The 23778-nt window shown below is 45.3% G+C and overlaps 1 protein-coding gene across 2 annotated transcripts in view; it reads left to right on the top strand.

Annotated features, from left to right (window-relative positions):
* The window catches only part of LOC137542372 (NXPE family member 1-like), a 172691-nt gene that overhangs the window by 120908 nt on the left and 28005 nt on the right, over positions 1-23778 (top strand). For both annotated transcript variants that reach the window (XM_068264229.1, XM_068264228.1), the window contains 2 exons: positions 10516-11228; positions 15261-15322. In XM_068264229.1, the coding sequence (XP_068120330.1) occupies positions 10648-11228; positions 15261-15322 (643 nt within the window). In that variant the 5' untranslated portion in view covers positions 10516-10647. The remainder of the gene's footprint in view (positions 1-10515; positions 11229-15260; positions 15323-23778) is intronic.

Genomic DNA, 23778 nt, shown 5'->3' with positions numbered 1-23778 from the left:
TGTGGTGCCTGAAATTGCGCGCCGCCTACCTTGTGGCACAAGGCGAACTCGTGCAGCAGTGGGTTCTTCAACAGACTCATCTGTGCTGCTGCTACGACGGCGATGTTCTCGTTCACAAACAAAATCTGGGTCTATGTCCACATTGTCCATACCCTCCTCTTCCATCTCCTCAAACTCGTCATATGTCATTGTGGGGGGCCGCCGCCGTGGAGTAGAGCTCCCCAGAACAACCTCTGCGCAGCTCACTCCAACGTCGTCTTCCAGAGCTTCTCGGTCGACCTCCTGCAATTGCAACCCCTCCTGCCCAACTTGCTCTGGGATTTGGGTTTCAAAGTCCTCGGACTCGCCTTGTATTTCAGTGCCCGGTGCTTTTCCCACAGTTAATGGTTGTGAATCCGGGCACAACATTTCTGGCTGTTCCTCCATTGACCTTTCAAAGGTGGAAGTTTGTTGGCCTGGGAATAGCTCCTGCGAATACCCCATTGTGTCCTGAGGTAATTCATCGGACTGGTTATCTGGCAGTTGTGTGCGTGGTGTCGCTGCCGGTTGTGTCAGCTTTGTGCCCACTGGCTCCTTGTAACTGGCTGAGGACTCGGACCTCGTGCGTGATGTGCTGGTGCTGCTTAACCCACTGCTGGACGCTTGAGAGGTCATCCAAGTAATTATCCGGTCCTGTTCTTTTGGATCTGTGAGGGTTGTTGTCCTGGACAACATGGGCGCATTGGGCGGTATTGAGTGGGTTTTCTTGGGTGCTCCCCTGTGGCCTATACGTGAACCGTCAGGGGAAACAACTCTTCCCTTGCCCCTCCCTCTTTCACCGGATTTCTTCCTCATTTCACTTATCCTTAAAGTACACACTGACTGGCAGCAGTACAGTGGCAGTACAGAAATGCTATACAGTGGTGGGTGAGCGGTGTACCACTATTGCCAGCAGCGACACAGAGCACAATGCTATACAGTGGCGGGTGAGCGGTGTACTACTGTTCCCAGCAGACACAGAGTGGCAGTAAACAATGCTATATAGTATGGCTGAGCGGTGTACACAGAGTGGCAGTACACACAATGCTATATAGTCTGGCTGAGCGGTGTACACAGAGTGGCAGTACACACAATGCTATATAGTCTGGCTGAGCGGTGTACACAGAGTGGCAGTAAACAATGCTATATAGTCTAGCTGAGCGGTGTACACAGAGTGGCAGTAAACAATGCTATATAGTCTGGCTGAGCGGTGTACACAGAGTGGCAGTACACACAATGCTATATAGTCTGGCTGAGCCGTGTACACAGAGTGGCAGTAAACAATGCTATATTGTCTGGCTGAGCGGTGTACACAGTGGCAGTACACACAATGCTATATAGTCTGGCTGAGCCGTGTACACAGAGTGGCAGTACACACAATGCTATATAGTCTGGCTGAGCGGTGTACACAGAGTGGCAGTACACACAATGCTATATAGTCTGGCTGAGCGGTGTACACAGAGTGGCAGTACACACAATGCTATATAGTCTGGCTGAGCGGTGTACACAGAGTGGCAGTAAACAATGCTATATAGTCTGGCTGAGTGAGGTACACAGTGGCAGTACACACAATGCTATATAGTCTGGCTGAGCGGTGTACACAGAGTGACAGTAAACAATGCTATATAGTCTGGCTGAGCGAGGTACACAGTGGCAGTACACACAATGCTATATAGTCTGGCTGAGCCGTGTACACAGAGTGGCAGTAAACAATGCTATATATAGTGTGGCTGAGCGAGGTACACAGTGGCAGTAAACCATGCTATATATAGTGTGGCTGAGCGAGCGGTGTACTACTGTTCCCAGCAGCGACACACAATGACTGGGGGGACCCTGGCTAGCGTGGCTGGAGAGCGAACTACCCTGCCTGCCTACCCAAAGCTAAACCCACAGAGAAATGGCGGAGATATGACGTGGTTCGGGTATTTATTTACCCGAACCACGTGACCGTTCGGCCAATCAGAGCGCGTTCGGGACCGAACCACGTGACCTGTTCGGCCAATCACAGTGCTAGCCGAACGTTCGGGGAACGTTCGGCCTTGCGCTCTTAGTTCGGCCATGTGGCCGAACGGTTTGGCCGAGCACCATCAGGTGTTCGGCTGAACTCGAACATCACCCGAACAGGGTGATGTTCTGCAGAACCCGAACAGTGGCGAACACTGTTCGCCCAACACTAGCTAGCACTTTGCAAGCTGCGTGTATTATCTGATCTCTGCACCGATTCGCCGCTACCCACCACGCCTCCCCACCCCCCCCATCCCTTGCGCAGCATGGCCAATCGGAAAATCCCGTTCTGAACGGGATTTTCTGTTTGCTCTCTTCGCCGGAGACGATCGGATGGGGCGGGGGGATACCGCTGCACAGCGGCTATCATGTAGCTAGCGCTAGGCTAGCTACATTGATAAAAAAAAATTAAAAAAGAGTGCTGCACCGCCCCCCTGGTGATTTTATTGTAATGCAAGGGGGGTTAATTGCCCCACGGGCCAGCTCCCGACCCCACAGCCCGGGTCGGGCTCTCATGCCTCAAGTAAAATGGCTGCCAGAGCTTGCTGCGGCTGTAGGGCTTCCTCATCCACGCACAGGAGACAGCCTGTAGCGAGGTTGCGGCGGAAGGAGCCCTAGAGCTGCGCAGCTGCACTCCCGTCTATGCGGACTGCGCAGATGTGAAAGGATGCGGCGGCCATTTTACTTGAGGCATGAGAGCCGGACCCGGGCTGTGTGGTCAGGGGCCAGCCTGGGGGGGTGGAGATTAAACAGCGGGGACCCGACAGAAGTAAACAGAGGGTGCGGATGGCATCCTCCGTGGATTCAAAATTGAAACAGGTACAGAACTTTTTTTTGTTATTTACACCTCGTAAGTCCATTAACCACTTAAGGACTGCAGTCATAAAACCCCTTAAGGTGGCCATACACTGGTCGATGTGCCTTTAGATCGACCAGCTGACAGATCCCTATCTGATCGAATCTGATCAGAGAGGGATCGTATGGCTGCCTTTACTGCAAACAGATTGTGAATCGATTTCAGCCTGAAACCGATTCACCATCTGCTGAGCTGCTCCTGCCGCCTGTCCCCCCCCCCCCCCCCCCGTATACATTACCTGATGCTGGCTCCCGGGAATCTTCTCCGCATTGCATGGCTCTGTTTCGGCTCCATGCCGGCGCTTCCTGTGTTACTCCGTGACCAGGAAGTTCAAATAGAGCGCCCTCTATTTGAACTTCCTGGTCACTGCAGTGACACAGGAAGCGCCGGGATGGATGGACCCGGAACAGAGCCGTGCAGCACGGAGAAGACGCCCGGGAGCCAGCCTCAGGTAATGTATACTTGATCGGATCGGCCGCCGCTAGCGACGCGCACTTTACCCGCGGGCGATCGAGGGTAATTTCCCGCACGGCGCGATCAACGGACCGATCCGATTTCGGGAGGAAATCGGATCGGCGGCTGCATTTACCGCGAACGATTGGCAGCAGATTCGATCCCAGGATCTAATCTGCTGTCGAAACGGCAGTGAATCGAGCCAGTGTATGGCCTGCTTTAAGGACTAGAGCCTTTTTTTCCATTCAGACCACCGAAGTTTTAACGGTTTATTGCTCGGTCATACAACCTACCACCTAAATAAATTTTACCTCCTTTTCTTGTTACTAATACAGCTTTCTTTTGGTGCTATTTGATTGCTGCTGCGATTTTTAGTTTTTATTATATTCATCAAAAAAGACATGAATTTTGTCAAAAAATATTTTTTTAACTTTCTGTGATAAAATTTGTAAAATAAAGTAAAATTTCTGTATACGTTTTTGTCCAAATTTATTGTGTTACATGTCTTTGATAAAAAAAAAAAAAAAAAACATTCAGTGTATATTTATTGGTTTGGGTAAAAGTTATAGCGTTTACAAACTATGGTGCAAAAAGTGAATTTTTCCATTTTGAAGCATCTCCGACTTTTCTGAGCACCTGTTTCATGAGGTGCTAAAATTCCAGGATAGTATAAATACCCCCCAAATGACAGCGTTTTGGAAAGAAGACATCCCAAAGTATTCACTGAGAGGCATGGTGAGTTCATAGAAGATTTTATTTTCTGTCACAAGTTAGCGGAAAATGACACTTTAAAAAAAAAAAGATTTCTGCTAACTTGTAACAAAAAAAAAAATGAAATCTGCCACGGACTCACCATGCCCCTCTCTGAATACCTTGAAGTGTCTACTTTCCAAAATGGGGTCATTTGTGGGGTGTGTTTACTGTCCTGGCATTTTGGGGGGTGCTAAATTGTAAGCACCCCTGTAAAGCCTAAAGGTGCTCGTTGGACTTTGGGCCCCTTAGAGCAGTTAGGCTGCAAAAAAAGTGCCACACGTGGTATTGCCGTACTCAGGAGAAGTTGTATAATGTGTTTTGGGGTGTATTTTTACATATACCCATGCTGGGTGGGAGACATATCTCTGTAAATGGCAATTTTTTTTATTTTTTTACACGCAATTGTCTATTTACAGAGATATGTCTCCCACCCAGCATGGGTATGTGTAAAAATACACCACAAAACACATTATACTACTTCTCCTGAGTATGGCAATACCACATGTGAGGCACTTTTTGGCACCCCAACTGCGCTAAGGGGCCCAAAGTCCTATGAGTACCTTTAGGATTTCACAGGTCATTTTGAGGCATTTGGTTTCCAGACTACTCCTCACGGTTTAGGGCCCCTAAAATGCCAGGGCAGTATAGGAACCCCACAAGTGACCCCATTTTAGAAAGAAGACACACCAAGGTATTCCGTTAGTAGTATGGTGAGTTTCTAGAAGATTTTATTTTTTGTCACAAGTTAGCGGAAATTGATTTTTTTTTCACAAAGTATCATTTTCCACTAACTTGTGACAAAACAATAAAAACTTCTATGAACTCACCATACTACTAACAGAATACCTTGGGGTGTCTTCTTTCTAAAATGGGGTCACTTGTGGGGTTCCTACACTGCCCCTGGCATTTTAGGGGCCCTAAACCGTGAGTAGTAGTCTGGAAAGCAAATGCCTCAAAATGACCTGTGAATAGGACGTTGGGCCCCTTAGCGCACCTAGACTGCAAAAAAGTGTCACGTGGTATCGCCGTACTCAGGAAAAGTAGTATAATGTGTTTTGGGGTGTATTTTCACACATACCCATGCTAGGTGGGAGAAATATCTCTGTAAATGGACAATTGTGTGTAAAAAAAAAATCAGAAAATTGTCATTTAAAGAGATATTTCTCCAACCCAGCATGGGTATGTGTAAAAATACACCCCAAAACACATTATACTACTTCTCCTGAGTACGGGGATACCACATGTGTGATACTTTTTTGCAGCCTAGGTGCGCTAAGGGGCCCAACGTCCTATTCACGGGTCATTTTGAGGCATTTGGTTTCTAGACTACTCATGGTTTAGGGCCCCTAAAATGCCAGGGCAGTATAGGAACCCCACAAGTGACCCCATTTTAGAAAGAAACCACCCCAAGGTATTCTGTTAGGTGTATGGTGAGTTCATAGAAGGTTTTATTTTTTGTCACAAGTTAGTGGAAAATGACACTTTGTGAAAAAAGCAATAAAAATCAATTTCCGCTAACTTTTAACAAAAAATAAAATCTTCTAATCTTCTAAGAACTCGTCATACACCTAACGGAATACCTTGGGGTGTCTTTTTTTCTAAAATGGGGTCACTTGTGGGGTTTCTATACTGCCCTGGCATTTTAGGAGCCCAAAACCGTGAGGAGTAGTCTGGAAACCACATGCCTCAAAATGACTGTTCAGGGGTATAAGCATCTGCAAATTTTGATGACAGGTGGTCTATGAGGGGGCGAATTTTGTGGAACCAGTCATAAGCAGGGTGGCCTCTTAGATGACAGGTTGTATTGGGCCTGATCAGATGGATAGGAGTGCTAGGAGGGTGACAGGAGGTGATTGATGGGTGTCTCAGGGGGTGATTAGAGGGGGGAATAGATGCAAGCAATGCACTGGCAAGGTGATCAGGGCTGGGGTCTGAGGGCATTCTGAGGGTGTGGTCGGGTGATTGGGTGCCCTAGGGGCAGATAGGGGTCTGATCTGATGGGTAGCAGTGACAGGAGGTGATTGATGGGAGATTGATGGGTAATTAGTGGGTGTTTAGAGGAGAGAACAGATGTAAACAATGCACTTGGGAGGTGATCTGACATCGGGTCTGTGGGCGATCTGATGGTGTGGGTGATCAAATTGCCCGCAAGGGGAAGGTTAGGGGCTGATTGATGGGTGGCAGTGACAGGGGGTGATTGATGGGTGATTGACAGGTGATCAGTGGGTTATTACAGGGAAGAACAGATGTAAATAATGCACTGGCAAATTGATAAGGGGGGGGGGGTCTGAGGGCAATCTGAGCGTGTGTGTGGTTGATTGGGTGCCCGCAAGGGGCAGATTAGGGTCTAATCTGATGGGTAACAGTGACAGGTGGTGATAGGGGGCGATTGATGGGTGATTGATGGGTAATTAGTGGGTGTTTAGAGGAGAGAACAGATGTAAACAATGCACTTGGGAGGTGATCTGACGTCGGGTCTGTGGGCGATCTGATGGTGTGGGTGGGTGATCAGATTGCCCGCAAGGGGCAGGTTAGGGGCTGATTGATGGGTGGCAGTGATTGACGGGTGATTGACAGGTGATCAGTGGGTTATTACGGGGGATAGAGGCATACAGTACACAGGGGGGGGGGGGGTCTGGGGAGAATCTGAGGGGTGGGGGGTGATCAGGAGCCCCCAGGGGGCAGTTAGGACCTAAACTAAAAAAATAGCGTTGACAGATAGTGACAGGGAGTGATTGATGGGTGATTAGGGGAGTGATTAGGTGTAAACAGGGGTCTGAGGGGTGGGCAGGGGCAGTCTGAGGGGGGCTGTGGGCGATCAGAGGGAACGGGGGGCAGGATCCATGTGTTTGGTGCAGACTAGGGTGGCTGCAGCCTGCCCTGGTGGTCCCTCGGACACTGGGACCACCAGGGCAGGAGGCAGCCTGTATAATACACTTTGTATACATTACAAAGTGTACTATACACTTTGTATGCAGTGATCGTGGGGTTAACTACCCGCCGGCGCTTCCGAACGGCCAGCGGGTTGTCGTCGCAGGTGGGCGGAGCCTATTGCCGGCGGATGCATGTGCGATCCCTGGCCCGGAAGAGACCCAGGACCCAACGCCAATGTGCGTTACGTGGTCCTGGGCATGCCACTTTGCCGCCGCCAATATACAGTGGGCGGTCGGCAAGTGGTTAACATATCTGCGCTATTACGCACGTAGGAATATTCTCCTCAATTGGAAATCAAGGAAAACCAAAACTGAGATTAATGTCTGGATTGATGTTATCAATAAGACACTACCACTTAACAAACTTATATATACAAATCAAAACTGCCCCGAGAAATTTTATAATGTATCCTATGTTGGAATGATACCCACCCTACTGATTGATTTCTAGGAGAAATTGGGGTTGGTTGAGGGGAGGGGGTGAGAGCCTCATTTTTCTGTTCTCTTCTTTCTTTCTTACTTTTCTTTTCTCAAGTTTTTCTTTCATATAATACTGATTGGTAAAATGGCAGGGGTAAACTGTGTATTGCTGTACAATGTTGGATCCCCAGTGGAGATCACATATGTTGCCATATCTGTAAATTTTTTGACTTTTTAAATAGTATTTTATCACTGTATAAAAAGAAGATATGTCAGCTGGTACTAAAAAGCTCTGTTCTCAAAATCAACATGTTTTAAAATCCTAATCAGACGATTTGAACCCGTCAGGTATGAGGGAAGCTGTGGGACAAGTGGCTGTAGAAAAGAGACAATAAATTGTCCAAGCCTAGATGTTACGGAGTTCAGGCCACTCTCAATAAAATACTATACTATACAATTTTTAATCAATACATAGTTGCAGGGTGGACTGTGTTACAGAGGAAATAGGTGTTCATATATGCCAGACTGAACAGTGGGCTTTTCACTATGGACTTAAATGCTTCCAGGGATGGAGATGTCATGACTGACTGGGTGTGTCAAGGAGTTACAAAGTGTAGGGGCAGCATGACAGAAGGCTCTGTCTCCAAAGGTTTTGAAATGGACTCTGGGGGTGACAAACGTATTAATTCCTTTTGATCTAAGATTGTGGGAGGTGTGAAGCAGTTGCAATAAATTCTTCAAATGTCCAGGGCCCACACTGAGCCAACATTTGAATGTCAATAAGCCAAAGTTAAAGGAATTGTCAGGCAAAAAAAAATGAGTTTCACTTACCTGGGGCTTCTACCAGCCCCATGCAGCCATAATGTGCCCTCATAGTCACTCACTGCTGCTCTGTTCCCCGTCCGCCAGCTAGTTTCATTTTCGCAGACCTCAGGGTCGGCGGGCCGCATTGCGTACATTTTTACGCATTCCCGCTGGTGCAGGAACGTTAACACATACATTTTTACGCGTTGCAACACTAACGCGTAAAAATGTATGTGTTAATGTGACTGCACTAACAGTAATGCGTAAAAATGTACGCAATGCGGCCCGCCGACCCCAAGGTAGGCAAAAACGAAACTAGCTGGTGGCGAAGGACTGGAGCAGCAGTGAGTGACTACGAGGGCACAGGATTGCTACATGGGGTTGGTAGAAGCCCCAGGTAAGTGAAACTCAAATTTTTTTTTGCTTGACTATTCCTTTAAATAGAATTCTCTATTTTTGGAGTGGCCAGCGAAGTGAACAAAGGATCAGTGTTAGGTGGCAATGGCGAGGTTGGCTTGTTGACAGCCTTGCATCAGTATTCTGTACTAATTTTAGGTGGTGTATATCATTGTTTAGAAGGCCTGCATAGAGAACATTAGAATAGTCCAGCTAAGATGTGATGGCATGAAGGCATGAACTAGGGTTGGAAGATCTGCTGGAGGTAAGTATGAGGTACTTAATTTTTGCAATGTGCCTTAGGTGAAAAATGGAATGTTTCACAACAGCTGAGATTTGATTCCTGAAGTTTAATTCCCCATGTATAAGCACACCCAAGCTGCGCACAAAGTCTGAGCTCCCTATCCTTAGAGGTGCTGATTGAGCCTGGAGTTGCTTTGCTGTCGAGCACTGACCTCCACAATGACCAGAACCTCAATTTTGTCAGCATTTAGTTTAAAGAGAACCCGAGGTGTGTTTAAAGAATGTTATCTGCATACAGAGGCTGGATCTGCCTATACAGCCCAGCCTCTGTTGCTATCCCAAACCCCACTAAGGTCCCCCTGCACTCTGCAATCCCTCATAAATCACAGCCGTGCTGTGAGGCTCTGTTTACATCTGTAATGTCAGTCTCAGCTGCTCCCCCGCCTCCTGCATAGCTCCGGTCCCTGCCCCCTTCCCTTCCCTCCAATCAGCAGGGAGGGAAGGGATGCAGGCGGGGACTGGAGTTCTGCAGGAGGCGGGGAGAGCAGCAGACTGACACTATAGAGATAAACACAGCCAGCTCTGACAAGCTGTTTGTCAGCAGCGTGGCTGTGATTTATGAGGGATTGCAGAGTGCAGGAGGACCTTAGGGGGGTTTGGGATAGCAACAGAGGCTGGGTTGTATAGGCAGATCCAGCCTCTGTATGCAGATAATATTCTTCAAACCCACCTCGGGTTCTCTTTAAGCAAGGTCTACTGGATGGATTCTGACAGTCTTCATGAATATTTGAAAGAAGATATATTACGGGTGTTCTAATAAAAGATGAGACAGAGAAAGAGATATCTCTTGATCGTATATCGCATACATTCTTTATCATTTATACCACATATTTATATATATTATTTAGTTTATATAGTTTCCTCTTTACTACTCTGCGACTGCCTAACACCAATTGGCAGCCACAAAGTCGCTACCCCAGGACCGCATAACACCGATTGGCGTCAGGTTCTGGAGGTGGGGATCAGCAGAGAATGCATGTACGCATGGGTGCACGTTCCCAGACGTCACGCACGGTGCGTTCGTGAACAGCCTGCCAGCCCGATCGGAGCTGGCAGGTTGTTAGAAAAAAAACAGGTATTTTCATTTGTAAAACGCTGCGATCTAGCACAGCACTGTACAGGGGAAAGCATTGTCACTTAGCTGTCTCCAGGAGTGGCTTACAATCTTTTCTCTCTCATAGGCTGATGCCTATGAGAGGTGATTGAAGTAAAAGAATCTCGGGGGGGGGGGGGGGGAATAGCCTTTTTTATAAAAAATAATAATAAAACATTGATAAAAAAAATAGCATTGCAGCAACAATCAGATGCCACCAACAGAAAGCTCTGTTAGTGAGAAGAAATGGAGGTAATATTCAATTGGCTGCTAAATTGTATGGCCGAGCAATAAACTGTTAAAGCTGCAGAGTGGTGGTCATTAGGGGGTGTATACTTGTAGTCCTCAAGAGGTTAATGCAATTAGTTTATTTCAACATTTAGAATATTTTTTTCAGTTTTGGTCTAAAACATGTTTTTATTAGTTATATGGCACATGCCTTCTATGTTATTTTTAATTTTCGATGTTTACATTTTTTTCAGAAATTACCACATCTTCAGTCTTTGCTAAGTAGGATTTCTGTAATTAAAGACCCTTTATCCTTTAAGCATGATGAACTAGAAGATGAACTAGAAGATGAAGTACAACAAATCTTTGATGATGTTAACTCTACAATGCTAAATGTGTTTTTCCGTGATAAAAGTGAAACGAGCAGTGGTGCCAAGAGTACAGCTAGAGTCTTAAACTATCAACCAAAGTACTGTATTGGAGACACATTAATTGTTCAAGTTCAGATGTTTAATCATGCGGGAGAAAGGAAGACCTATGGAGGAGACTTTTTACGAGCACGGATCTTTTCTCCAAATCTTGGAGCTGGAGCATCTGGGAGAGTCGAGGACTTTAACAATGGAACTTATAATGTCTACTTCACATTATTTTGGGAAGGTCTTGTTAAAATTTCCATTCTCTTAATGCACCCAAGTGAAGGAGTCTCCGCTTTATGGCGAGCAAGGAGCCATGGGCATAAACATTTGAAATACATAGGTAAATTCCTTAATCAAAACAAAGAAGTTCTTACAGATTGTGGATATGAATTGTACTCCCAAGGACAAAGGTGTTATTATGGTGATCAGCAAACAGGAGAATTCTATTGTATGAAGCTGCCTGGGGTTCCTTGTGAGGCCTTTGTATCATTGAGTACTTTATTTGAACCTTATCATTATATGACCAGCACAGAGCAGCAGCTTTTCACAAGGTACATTATACTTTTCTAATATTTAACATATTGTTTATCGTTCTTAATTAATTTACTGTATATTGAAGAAAAAATCATCACAGAATTCAGACAGGCTGTGAGGAGTCAAGCTTCCATTAGATAAAAAATAAAGTGAAAATAAACCGATGAGATAAGCTATGGTATCTACAGCCCCGTTTCTAAACAGGAATTTCCTACAATCTTATAGTAGTCTTTTTTTTTTTTTTTTTTTTTTTTATTAAAAGGCTAAAGTCTAGCTTTAAATGACTGTGTTTCGGCTTGCTTTGTCAAGCTGGCCTAGTCACAGATGGTTGGTGTGGGCTTTCCCAGGGTATGGAATCACCAGAGCACCCCACAAGAGATGATCAGCCACCAACCCTGGTGATCAATGGACTACTGCTGCCTGGCTGCTACCGGATCACAATCCCTGGGATTGCCCCATTGGTGACTGTAGAGAACAGGAGGAACTGCAATTTGGAGTCAATCAGCATGGCGGTCAGGCCAAGTGTCAAGGCAGGAAGCAGACAGGTGTAATTGGGGGTCACAGGCAAAGGTCAAGGCAGGTGGCTAACAGGTGCTGTCAAGGTCACAGGTTGGGTCTCAACAGGAAGACAAGGATTAGATACTAGCAGAGGAGCACCGACGTTAGAACCAACAGCACCTGCTGAATGGCTGACTGGGCTTTTATAGGCAACTTGGTGCCAGGTCCTGCTATGTCGTGTGCGCATGTGCGCACCCCATTTACCACACATAACACTATACATTTTTATGCATCTAGACGTAAAAATAAATCTGCTTCTAGTCTTGCACGCCTGCATTTATGCATGTATTGGAGACAAATGCCAGAGAGGTGAGCATGACAAATAGACTGTCTCAGGTACATAAGGGTAGTATTTTTAATATTATCCAGCTCCAGTACAGATTATTCTTGATCATTGCACTTAATATTTGTTTCCTGCATAAAATTGGGGAGTGAAAATGCTTTCAGTGCCTCCAGTTGGAAGCAGGAAAATCGAGCGCATATGAGAAGTGGACAGGTTGGGCACCACCATTGACTCAAATGTTAAATATCGGCTATCTGGCGCAAAACTGGACGAATCGGGACCCTGTTTAATTGTTTCGCGCCTGTTCTTTATCGTTTTCACAATACTAAAACGGAAATATTTTATTAAAATTATTATTTTAACTTTTAAATATTTTGATATTGTACTTTTTAAAATCAATTTTAAATTTGTTTTTAGAATTATAATTACGTAAATTATCGTTTTTACATGTCATTTTACTTCTTTTTATTTTATTTTTACATTCTTTTAAAGATTTTTAATTTGGGGGGGGGGGTCTTTTGTAAAATTATAATTATGTTAATTATGGTTTTAACATGCAATTTAACTTTTTTAATCATTTTTACATTCTTTGAGAATTTTAATTTCAAGGGGTCTTAGGGTTAGGCACTGTCGGGGGTCTTAGGGTTAGGCGCTACCAGGGGGGTCTTATGGTTAGGCACCTTCAGGGGGGGTCTTTGGGTTTGGGTCCACCAGGGGAGTTTTAGGGTTAGGCACCAACAGGGGAGTCTTAGGGTTAGACATGACCAGGGCGGGTCATAGGGTTAGGCACCACCAGGGGGTCTTAGGGTTAGGCACCGCCAAGGAACTCTTGGCATTCTCTTGAGAAGCTTCAAGAGGTAGTCACCTGAAATGGTTTTCACTTCACAGGTGTGCCCTGTCAGGTTTAATAAGTGGGATTCCTTGTCTTATAAATGGGGTTGGGACCATCAGTTGCGTTGTGGATACACAGCTAATAGTCCTACTAAATAGCCTGTTAGGATTTGTATTATGGCAAGAAAAAAGCAGCTAAGTAAAGAAAAATGAGTGGCCATCATTACTTTAAGAAATGAAGGTCAGTCAGTCCGAAAACTTTGAATGAGAAGGTGTGTCCAAACTTTTGGTCTGTACTGTATGTGGTAACATTTTAACCTTGATAAGTTGTAGAATGGAGTTTATAAAGTTTTAGGGTTGAGGCCCATGTCTTGTGTATTCTTTTTAGTCAATGTAACAAAAATAAAAGACCTGTAAAATGAAAACAAATTGACAGAATATAAGAGAAAAATCATGTGTTGTTACCTTAGGAACTTGGCTTTTTAGATATGTATACCATGAGGGTATATTACTGTTATATTTGCAAGTAAGGTCTTGTAATCATTGATGGTGCACAATGAGAAATCAAAAAACACAACACAGAAAAAGGCACCTTTATTTCCAGATACAATATTGTCACCATACATTGTGCTAGGAACATAATCTAAATGTTGTAATAACCAGGATGGATAAGCTAATAAAAGTTGGGGGTTTAACTTATACTTAGCACTCTTTATTGTAAAGCTATAATTGATGTAAATGGAGAAATAGTTTGTTTTTTCAATTTTTTACCTTAATTTCCCTTTAAATGCACAGAAAATAAGGTATTTACTAAACAATATTTTTATACTTATTGTAAAATAAGGAATTTGGCTGTATCCTTCTCCCTTTTTTTCATAGCGCCTCTATTTCATGTGCGCCTCCAGTCAGCAGGTCATCACCATTCATTGTTACCCTTTTTACAATGATATGGCAGGAGATTCTCCATCCTGCCATTCATGGCAAAGTTAGTGTGTACAGTACATTATGCTTACAATACATAATATACAGGTGATGATGACAGAATTTTTACTTACCAAGTCAAGTGATATAGCTATGAGTAGGTCCTTCATAAAAGATAAATTAGAATTGATACCAATTCTTGGGAACCTTGCGAAGACATTGTTTTTCCTACTATAACCAGAGCCAAATGTAATCTCCTCCTGAGACACACTGTGAGCATTTTCTGAGAGCTTCAGCACTGTTAAAATGCTCCCATTGGCTTACATTACAATCGCAGTAAAATTGCAGTGATCGGCATTTTCTGTGATCGTGGTAGACAGCCTGTTTGTCATGCAGACAGTTTCAGACTGTTGGACCTTCTGAGTGAATGCCAGGGATTGATATGGCTCTATGGCTGCCATGCACTGAGGAGGACCAAACAGGCTGTCTGCATGTGGGGTTGATGTGGCTCTGTAAAATGTAAAGCTATAGGCTTGCTAGACATTAGAGGTTCTGGATGCAAGCCTAGCTTCAGGGACATAAAAGCATAATTTGCATATTCAGCAGTGGTGCATTGTGGGTAACCACAGTTGCACACTTAAATCTGAATTACCTTCTGTTTTAAAGGGACCCTAAACACTCAAAAAAAATGAAACTGGTACTTACCAGGGTTTCATCCAGCCCACCATAGGCCGTTAGGTCCCCCGGCGTCCTCCTGGCTCTTCTCCCTGTTCCCGCTGGCGCCTCCATTACCGGCAACTTTCGGGCTGAAGTTCGACCAGTGCTTCCTGAACGGAGACACTCCACATCATCACTCCGGCCACTATGCGTTATCATGCCGGCTGGCGCGTTGACGCGTAGTGGCCGGCGTGATGACGCATATCGGCTAGCGTGAAGATGTGGAGTGTCTCCGTTCAGGATGAACCGGCTGACCTTCAGCCCGAAAGTTGCTGGTAATGGAGGCGCCAGCGGGAACAAGGAGAGGAGCCAGGAGGATGCTGGGGGACCTCACAGCCTATGGTGGGCTGGAGGAAACCCCAGGTAAGTACCAGTTTCATTTTTTTGAGTGCTCAGGTTCCCTTTAAGGAAGCAAACCCCACTAAGCATTGATTTAAAATGTGCCACAGATAATTGGAATACTATTCTATGGGTTTTCTTTGTTCAAAATTTTAAGCAATGATTAGGTCGTTAGACCACCTGTTTCCCCTATTTACCCTATTTACTTGCCCAACAACAGGATAAATGGTACTCATTTTAATATTTAATTTGCTAATTTGTGTGCATTATGCTAAAATTGAGGTTTTATTGAAGACTGTATATAGTCTAGGATTGATATGAGGCCTAAACTATATTACTTGATTTGGTATAAGTGTTATGCTTGACATACTACTTTTAAAAATGTTTGCTTAATTTGTAGATCCAACATGGCCGTGGAAATTCCAGAAAAAGTTGACCACGTTGAAGTTGTGAAATGTCAAAGTACGTTTTAATTATTTTTTTTACTTTTGTGAGCTTGAAGTTCCATGGGACAGAAGTGCTTTCCAAATGTTATTATTATCACTATGTCATTATTCATGAAGTACAGTACTATATGCAGTGGATGGAGTGTTGGGACACACTGTAAAGAAGAGACACAACAAAAATCGTGAACCCAAATGGTGTATGTCCGTAACACTGAAAACAATATAATTATAAAAGGGTTGCTCACAAAGGTGGGTTGCTGGGGGCAACCTACCACAGGATGAACCTGTCTCCACACGGGGTGTCCCAGACTGGGACTGGTGGTGATTGCTTCTTCTTTAAAATACAATAACGGCTTCAAACATGGTCCATTTTTGAACCCCGCCCACAACAGATGTGGGGAGGGGTGACTAAGCACAATCAGGGTAAAGAAGCGCCCAGGGGTTTATAAAACTGACTTAAAAACAACAGTAAAAACTATAAATGAGATGGTTTACCTCAATAAGGACATTCTCATAGGAAAAAAAGAGGATTTTATTTTTGCACAGGCAACCCGTTTCGCAGCATGCTTCCTCAGGCCAATAAGAGTGCCAGAGTGTGTAGAGCCAGTATGCATGGAGCGTGAAGCGCTCCATGCATACTGGCTCTACACTGTAAAAAGTGGCAGGCGCATCCTGTGCCTGCCACTTTAACAGCCAATTATGTATGGTTCTGCATCGGTTTGAGGAAGCCTTAAAGTGGGAGCAATATGGAAGATACACTACTGACTCCCTTTTAAAAAATTTGACTTCATTGGTTGCTTTGCTGATTTCTTGCCAGGCAACTGGCATTTTTAACAGAATATAAAAATGGCTGCTGTGTTATTCCTGTCAGTTTATATACCCCTTAAACACTTTTCCACCAAGAGTAAAGGTCAGTACCAGATCCAAACCTGCCTCTGCCGATATTGAGAACAAGAATTGCCAGATTAGAATTTTGTGTCCTTCTTGCCAACTTTGCCATTGACTACGTGAAAATGCAAATGTTTTTGCCTTCATTTTAAGTGGATGCAAAATGCAGTGGTCAATAGTCAATGGGTCAGTGAAGACTTAAAGGGAACCCGAGGTGAGCGGGATGTGATGGTTGCCATATTTATTTCCTTGTAAACAATGCCAGTTGCCTGGCAGTCCCGATAATTTTTTAGTATAAGTAATGTTTCAGTCAAAACCCTGGAACAAGCATATGGCTAATACAGTAAAACCTGAGTCAGTTGAGTGAGAGTACACACGGTTGAAGAGAAAGCAGGCTGGCACATGCAATTCCAAAGCAATAAAACAGCTTTATTTACTCCGGCTGATACACATAAAAAAAATGCATATGTCTAAAAATGACTGTTGAGCCTACACTGCTGCTGATGGCTGTGGGGTGAAGTGGGGGGCGATGGGGTCGCCTAACAACCGTTTCGCTCCGTGAGCGTCTTCAGAGGCTTCTGCGCACACTCGCGTACCGGACACCGGCTAATTTAAATGGACTGTTTGTCCCATTACGCATAGTGCGCCGGAACTCGCTGCCTAATGGGACGTAATGGGACAAAAGTCCTTTTAACCACTTGAGGACCTAGGGCTTTCTACCCCTTAAGGACCGGCCACTTTTTTTCCATTCAGACCACTGCAGCTTTCACGGTTTATTGCTCGCTCATACAACCTACCACATAAATGAATTTTGGCTCCTTTTCTTGTCACTAATAAAGCTTTCTTTTGGTGCTATTTGATTGCTCCTGCGATTTTTACTTTTTATTATATTCATCAAAAAAGACATGAATTTTGGCAAAAAATGATTTTTTTTAACTTTCTGTGCTGACATTTTTCAAATAAAGTAAAATTTCTGTATACATGCAGCGCGAAAAATGTGGACAAACATGTTTTTGATAAAAAAAAAACCATTCAGTGTATATTTATTGGTTTGGGTAAAAGTTATAGCGTTTACAAACTATGGTGCAAAAAGTGAATTTTCCCATTTTCAAGCATCTCTGACTTTTCTGACCCCCTGTCATGTTTCATGAGGGGCTAGAATTCCAGGATAGTATAAATACCCCCCAAATGACCCCATTTTGGAAAGAAGACATCCCAAAGTATTCACTGAGAGGCATAGTGAGTTCATAGAAGATATTATTTTTTGTCGCAAGTAAGCGGAAAATGACACTTTGTGAGAGAAAAAAAAAAAAGTTTCCATTTCTTCTAACTTGCGACAAAAAAAAATGAAATCTGCCACGGACTCACCATGCCCCTCTCTGAATACCTTGAAGGGTCTACTTTCCAAAATGGGGTCATTTGTGGGGTGTGTTTACTGTCCTGACATTTTGGGGGGTGCTAAATTGTAAGCACCCCTGTAAAGCCTAAAGGTGCTCATTGGACTTTGGACCCCTTAGCGCAGTTAGGCTGCAAAAAAGTGCCACACATGTGGTATTACCGTACTCGGGAGAAGTAGTATAATGTATTTTGGGGTGTATTTTTACACATACCCATGCTGGGTGGGAGAAATATCTCTGTAAATGACAATTTGTTAATTTTTTTTACACACAATTGTCCATTTACAGAGATCTTTCTCCCACTCAGCATGGGTATGTGTAAAAATACACCACAAAACACATTATACTACTTCTCCTGAGTATGGCGATACCACATGTGTGGCACTTTTTTGCACCCTAACTGCGCTAAAGGGTCCAAAGTCCAATGAGTACCTTTAGGATTTCACAGGTCATTTTGCGACATTTGGTTTCAAGACTACTCCTCACGGTTTAGGGCCCCTAAAATGCCAGGGCAGTATAGGAACCCCACAAATGACCCTATTTTAGAAAGAAGACACCCCAAGGTATTCCGTTAGGAGTATGGTGAGTTCATAGAAGATTTTATTTTTTGTCAAAAGTTAGCGGAAAATGACACTTTGTGAAAAAACACAATTAAAATCAATTTCCGCTAACTTGTGACAAAAAATAAAATCTTCTATGAACTCGCCATACTACTAACGGAATACCTTGGGGTGTCTTTTTTCTAAAATGGGGTCATTTGTGGGGTTCCTATACTGCCCTGGCATTTTAGGGGCCCTAAACCGTGAGGAGTAGTCTTGAAACGAAATTTCTCAAAATGACCTGTGAAATCCTAAAGGTACTCATTGGACTTTGGGCCCTTTAGCGCAGTTAGGGTGCAAAAAAGTGCCACACATGTGGTATCGCCATACTCGGGAGAAGTAGTACAATGTGTTTTGGGGTGTATTTTTACACATACCCATGCTGGGTGGGAGAAATACCTCTGTAAATGGACAATTGTGTGTAAAAAAATCAAAAGATTGTCATTTACAGAGGTATTTCTCCCACCCAGCATGGGTATGTGTAAAAATACACCCCAAAACACATTATACTACTTCTCCCGAGTACGGCGATACCACATGTGTGGCACTTTTTTGCACCCTAACTGCACTAAGGGGCCCAAAGTCCAATGAGTACCTTTAGGATTTCACAGGTCATTTTTGTTTCAAGACTACTCCTCGCGGTTTAGGGCCCCTAAAATGCCAGGGCAGTATAGGAACCCCACTAATGACCCCATTTTAGAAAGAAAACACCCCAAGGTATTCCGTTAGGAGTATGGTGAGTTCATAGAAGTTTTTATTTTTTTGTCACAAGTTAGCGGAAATTGATTTTAATAGTTTTTTTTCACAAAGTGTCATTTTCCGCTAACTTGTGACAAAAAATAAAATCTTCTATGAACTCACCATACTCCGTACGGAATACCTTTGGGTGTCTTCTTTCTAGAATGGGGTCATTTGTGGGGTTCCTATACTGCCCTGGCATTTTAGGGGCCCTAAACCGTGAGGAGTAGTCTTGAAACCAAATGTCGCAAAATGACCTGTGAAATCCTAAAGGTACTCATTGGACTTTGGGCCCCTTAGCATACTTAGGGTGTAAAAAAGTGCCACACATGTGGTACCGCCGTACTCAGGAGAAGAAGTATAATGCGTTTTGGGGTGTATTTTTACACATACCCATGCTAAGTGGGAGAAATATCTCTGTAAATGACAATTGTTTGATTTTTTTACACACAATTGTCCATTTACATAGAAATTTCTCCCACCCAGCATGGGTATGTGTAAAAATACACCCCAAAACACATTATACTACTTTTCCTGAGTACGGAGGTACCACATGTGTGACACTTTTTTGCAGCTTAGGTGCGCTAAGGGGCCCAACGTCCTATTCACAGGTCATTTTGAGGCATTTGTTTTCTAGACTACTCCTCGCGGTTTAGGGCCCCTAAAATGCCAGGGCAGTATAGGAACCCCACAAGTGACCCCATTTTAGAAAGAAGACACCCCAAGGTATTCTGTTAGGTGTATGACGAGTTCATAGAAGATTTTATTTTTTGTCAAAAGTTAGCGGAAAGTGACACTTTGTGGAAAAAAAACAATAAAAATCAATTTCCGCTAACTTTACACACCTGTGGTTGGGGTGTCTTGGAACCCTATGGGAAAAAAAAGATACAGGAGACAAAAAAGGGAGCCCGATAGTGCAGTATGTCAATAGTAGGTGTGTGGAGAAATCAATTGATTGAAAGGGCTACTCACAAAGGAGGGTTGCAAGGGGCAACCGACCACAGGAAGCAGGTGGAGACCATAAACCCGACTCCACTCGGGGTGGTCCTGGACGGACCTGGTTGCGGTCGCTCTCTTAGATAAAAAAGGATGCACAAAACATTAACCGTGGTAAAACAACGGGTGTTCTGTCACCACCCCTCGGACAAACATGTACGGGGGTATAACTATGCACAATAAGGGTAGGCTCCCTATGCTACATGATTTCTGTCATTTGGCACTGTATTGGCCTGAGGAAGCGGGCTCAGACCCGCGAAACGCGTTGCCTGTGCTCAAATAAAAATCTTTTGTAAGTTTACAGAGATTTCGTCATTGAGGTAAGATACCTCATTTTTCTTTTTCGTTTTTAAACTGGTTTTAAAAGCTTTTATTCAAATCAGGGCGCCTCTTTCCCTTATTGTGCATCGTCATACACCTAACAGAATACCTTGGGGTGTCTTTTTTTTCTAAAATGGGGACACTTGTGGGGTTCCTATACCGCCCTGGCATTTTACGGGCCCAAAACCGTGAGTAGTCTGGAAACCAAATGTCTCAAAATGACTGTTCAGGGGTATAAGCATCTGCAAATTTTGATGACAGGTGGTCTATGAGGGGGCGAATTTTGTGGAACCGGTCATAAGCAGGGTGGCCTTTTAGATGACAGGTTGTATTGGGCCTGATCTGATGGATAGGAGTGCTAGGGGGGTGACAGGTGGTGATTGATGGGTGTCTCAGGGGGTGGTTAGAGGGGAAAATAGATGCAATCAATGCACTGGGGAGGTGATCGGAAGGGGGTCTGAGGGGGATCTGAGGGTTTGGCCGAGTGATCAGGAGCCCACACGGGGCAAATTAGGGCCTGATCTGATGGGTAGGTGTGCTAGGGGGTGACAGGAGGTGATTGATGGGTGTCTCAAGGTGTGATTAGAGGGGGGAATAGATGCAAGCAATGCACTGGCGAGGTGATCAGGGCTGGGGTCTGAGGGCATTCTGAGGGTGTGGGCGGGTGATTGAGTGCCCTAGGGGCAGATAGGGGTCTAATCTGATAGGTAGCAGTGACAGGGGGTGATTGATGGGTAATTAGTGGGTGTTTAGGGTAGAGAACAGATGTAAACACTGCACTTGGGAGGTGATCGGACGTCGGATCTGCGAGCGATCTATTGGTGTGGGTGGGTGATCAGATTGCCCGCAAGGGGCAGGTTAGGGGCTGATTGATGGGTGGCAGTGACAGCGGGTGATTGATGGGTGGCAGTGACAGGGGGTGATTGATGGGTGGCAGTGACAGGGGGTGATTGATGGGTGATTGATAGGTGATTGACAGGTGATTGACAGGTAATCAGTGGGTTATTACAGGGGAGAACAGATGTAAATATTGCACTGGTGAATTGATAAGGGGGGGTATGAGGGTAATCTGAGCGTGTAGGCGGGTGATTGGGTGCCCGCAAGGGGCAGATTAGGGTCTGATCTGATGGGTAACAGTGACAGGTGGTGATAGGGGGTGATTGATGGGTGATTGATGGGTGATTAGTGGGTGTTTAGAGGAGAGTAAACGCTGCGCTTGGGTGGTGATCTGATGTCGGATCTGCGGGCGATCTATTGGTGTGGGTGGGTAATCAGATTGCCCGCAAGGGGCAGGTTAGGGGCTGATTGTTGGGTGGCAGTGACAGGGGGTGACAGGGGGTGATTGATGGGTGATAGGTGATTGGCAGGTGATTGACAGGTGATTAGTGGGTTATTACAGGGAAGGATAGATGTAAATAATGCCCTGGCGAATTGATAAAGGGGGGTCTGAGGGTAATCTGAGCGTGTAGGCGGGTGATTGGGTGCCCGCAAGGGGCAGATTAGGGTCTCATCTGATAGGTAACAGTGATAGGGGGTGATTGATGGGTGATTGATGGGTAATTAGTGGGTGTTTAGAGAAGATAACAGATGTAAACAATACATTTGGGAGGTAATCTGACGGCGGGTTTGCGGGCGATCTAATGGTGTGGGTGGGTGATCAGATTGCCCGCAAAGGGGCAGGTTAGGGGCTGATTGATGGGTGGCAGTGACAGGGGGTGACAGGGGGTGATTGATGGGTGATAGGTGATTGGCAGGTGATTGACAGGTGATCAGTGGGTTATTACAGGGAAGAACAGATGTAATGAATGCACTGGTGAATTGATAAGGGGGGGTCTGAGGGCAATCTGAGCGTGTGGGCGGGTGATTGGGTGCCTGCAAGGGGCAGATTAGGGTCTGATCTGATAGGTAAAAGTGACAGGTGGTGATAGGGGGTGATTGATGGGTGATTGATGGGTAATTAGTGTGTGTTTAGAGGAGAGAATAGATGTAAACAATGGATTTGGGAGGTGATCTGATGTCGGATCTGCGGGCGATCTATTGGTGTGGGGGGGTGATCAGATTGCCCGCAAGGGGCAGGTTAGGGGCTGATTGATGGGTGGCAGTGACAGGGGGTGATTGATGGGTGATTGATGGGTGATTGACGGGTGATTGACAGGTGATTGACAGGTGATTGACAGGTGATCAGGGGGGATAGATGCATACAGTACATGGGGGGGGGGTCTGGGGGGGTCTGGGGAGAATCTGGGGGGTGGGGGGGTGATCAGGAGGGGGCAGGGGGGGGTATAAAAAAAATAGCGTTGACAGATAGTGACAGGGAGTGATTGATGGGTGATTAGGGGGGTGATTGGGTGCAAACAGGGGTCTGATGGGTGCTGTGGGCGATCTGGGGCGGGGGGGGGGAGAAAATCAGTGTGCTTGGTGCAGACTAGGGTGGCTGCAGCCTGCCCTGGTGGTCCCTCGGACACTGGGACCACCAGGGCAGGAGGCAGCCTGTATAATACACTTTGTAAACATTACAAAGTGTATTATACACTTTGTATGCGGCGATCGTCGGGTTAACATCCCGCCGGCGCTTCCGTATGGCCGGCGGGATGTTGCGGCGAGTGAGCGGCGACAGGCGGAGGCGGAGGATCGCGTCACGGATGACGCGATCGCTCCGCCCATGCCCAAACAAGGACCGCCGCATTTTGTCAATACGGCGGTCCTTGCGGCGTCTGCTTCCCGGCCGCCATTTGTCTATACGGCGGTCGGGAAGTAGTTAAATTAGCCGGTGTTTGGCATACCTACGTGCGCAGAAACCTCAGAAGACGCTCACAGAGCGAAACGGTCGTTAGGCGACCCCATCGCCCCCTACTTCACCCCACAGCCATCAGCAGCAGGGTAGGCTCAACAGTGATTTTTAGACATCTGCATTTTTTTATGTGTATCAGCCGGAGTAAATAAAGCTGTTTTACTGCTTTGGAATTGCATGTGCCAGCCTGCTTTCTCTTAAACCGTGATTAGAGATGTACCGAACGGTTCGCCGGCAAACGGTTCCAGGCAAACTTTGGGGGTTTGCGTTCGCCTGGACCAAGCGAACTTTTGCGGAAGTTCGATTCACCCCATAATGCACTATGAGGGTCAACTTTGACCCTCTGCATCACAGTCAGCAGGCACATTGTAGCCATTCAGGCTACACTAAGCCCTGGAGCCCCCCCCCCCCCCTTAGATAAAGCAGGTTTGCCGGCCATTACACTCACTCGTGTACCTGCTAGAGACAGACTAGGGACAGCTGCTGCAGTTCTCCTAGGGAAAGATTAGTTAGGCTCTTGGTCTTGGCTTGCTCCTGGCTGATTGTTATTGCTAAAATAGCACCCCTCAACAGCTCTTTTGAGAGACAATGGTTTCCAGATGTGTTTTTTTTTGTGTGTGTTGCTCACTGACATTATACAGCCCTATCTGTTGCAGCTGGACCTTGGTAATTGTTATTACTGTGCCAGCCAGGCCCTGCCTAACTATCTATACTGGGACACCTACCTATGCCTACCTAACTA

This window comes from Hyperolius riggenbachi, chromosome 12, assembly GCF_040937935.1.
Source record: "Hyperolius riggenbachi isolate aHypRig1 chromosome 12, aHypRig1.pri, whole genome shotgun sequence".
In the NCBI taxonomy this organism is placed as follows: domain Eukaryota; kingdom Metazoa; phylum Chordata; class Amphibia; order Anura; family Hyperoliidae; genus Hyperolius; species Hyperolius riggenbachi.
Note: the sequence above shows the minus strand (reverse complement) of the source record. Positions and strands in the feature narration are given on the sequence as shown.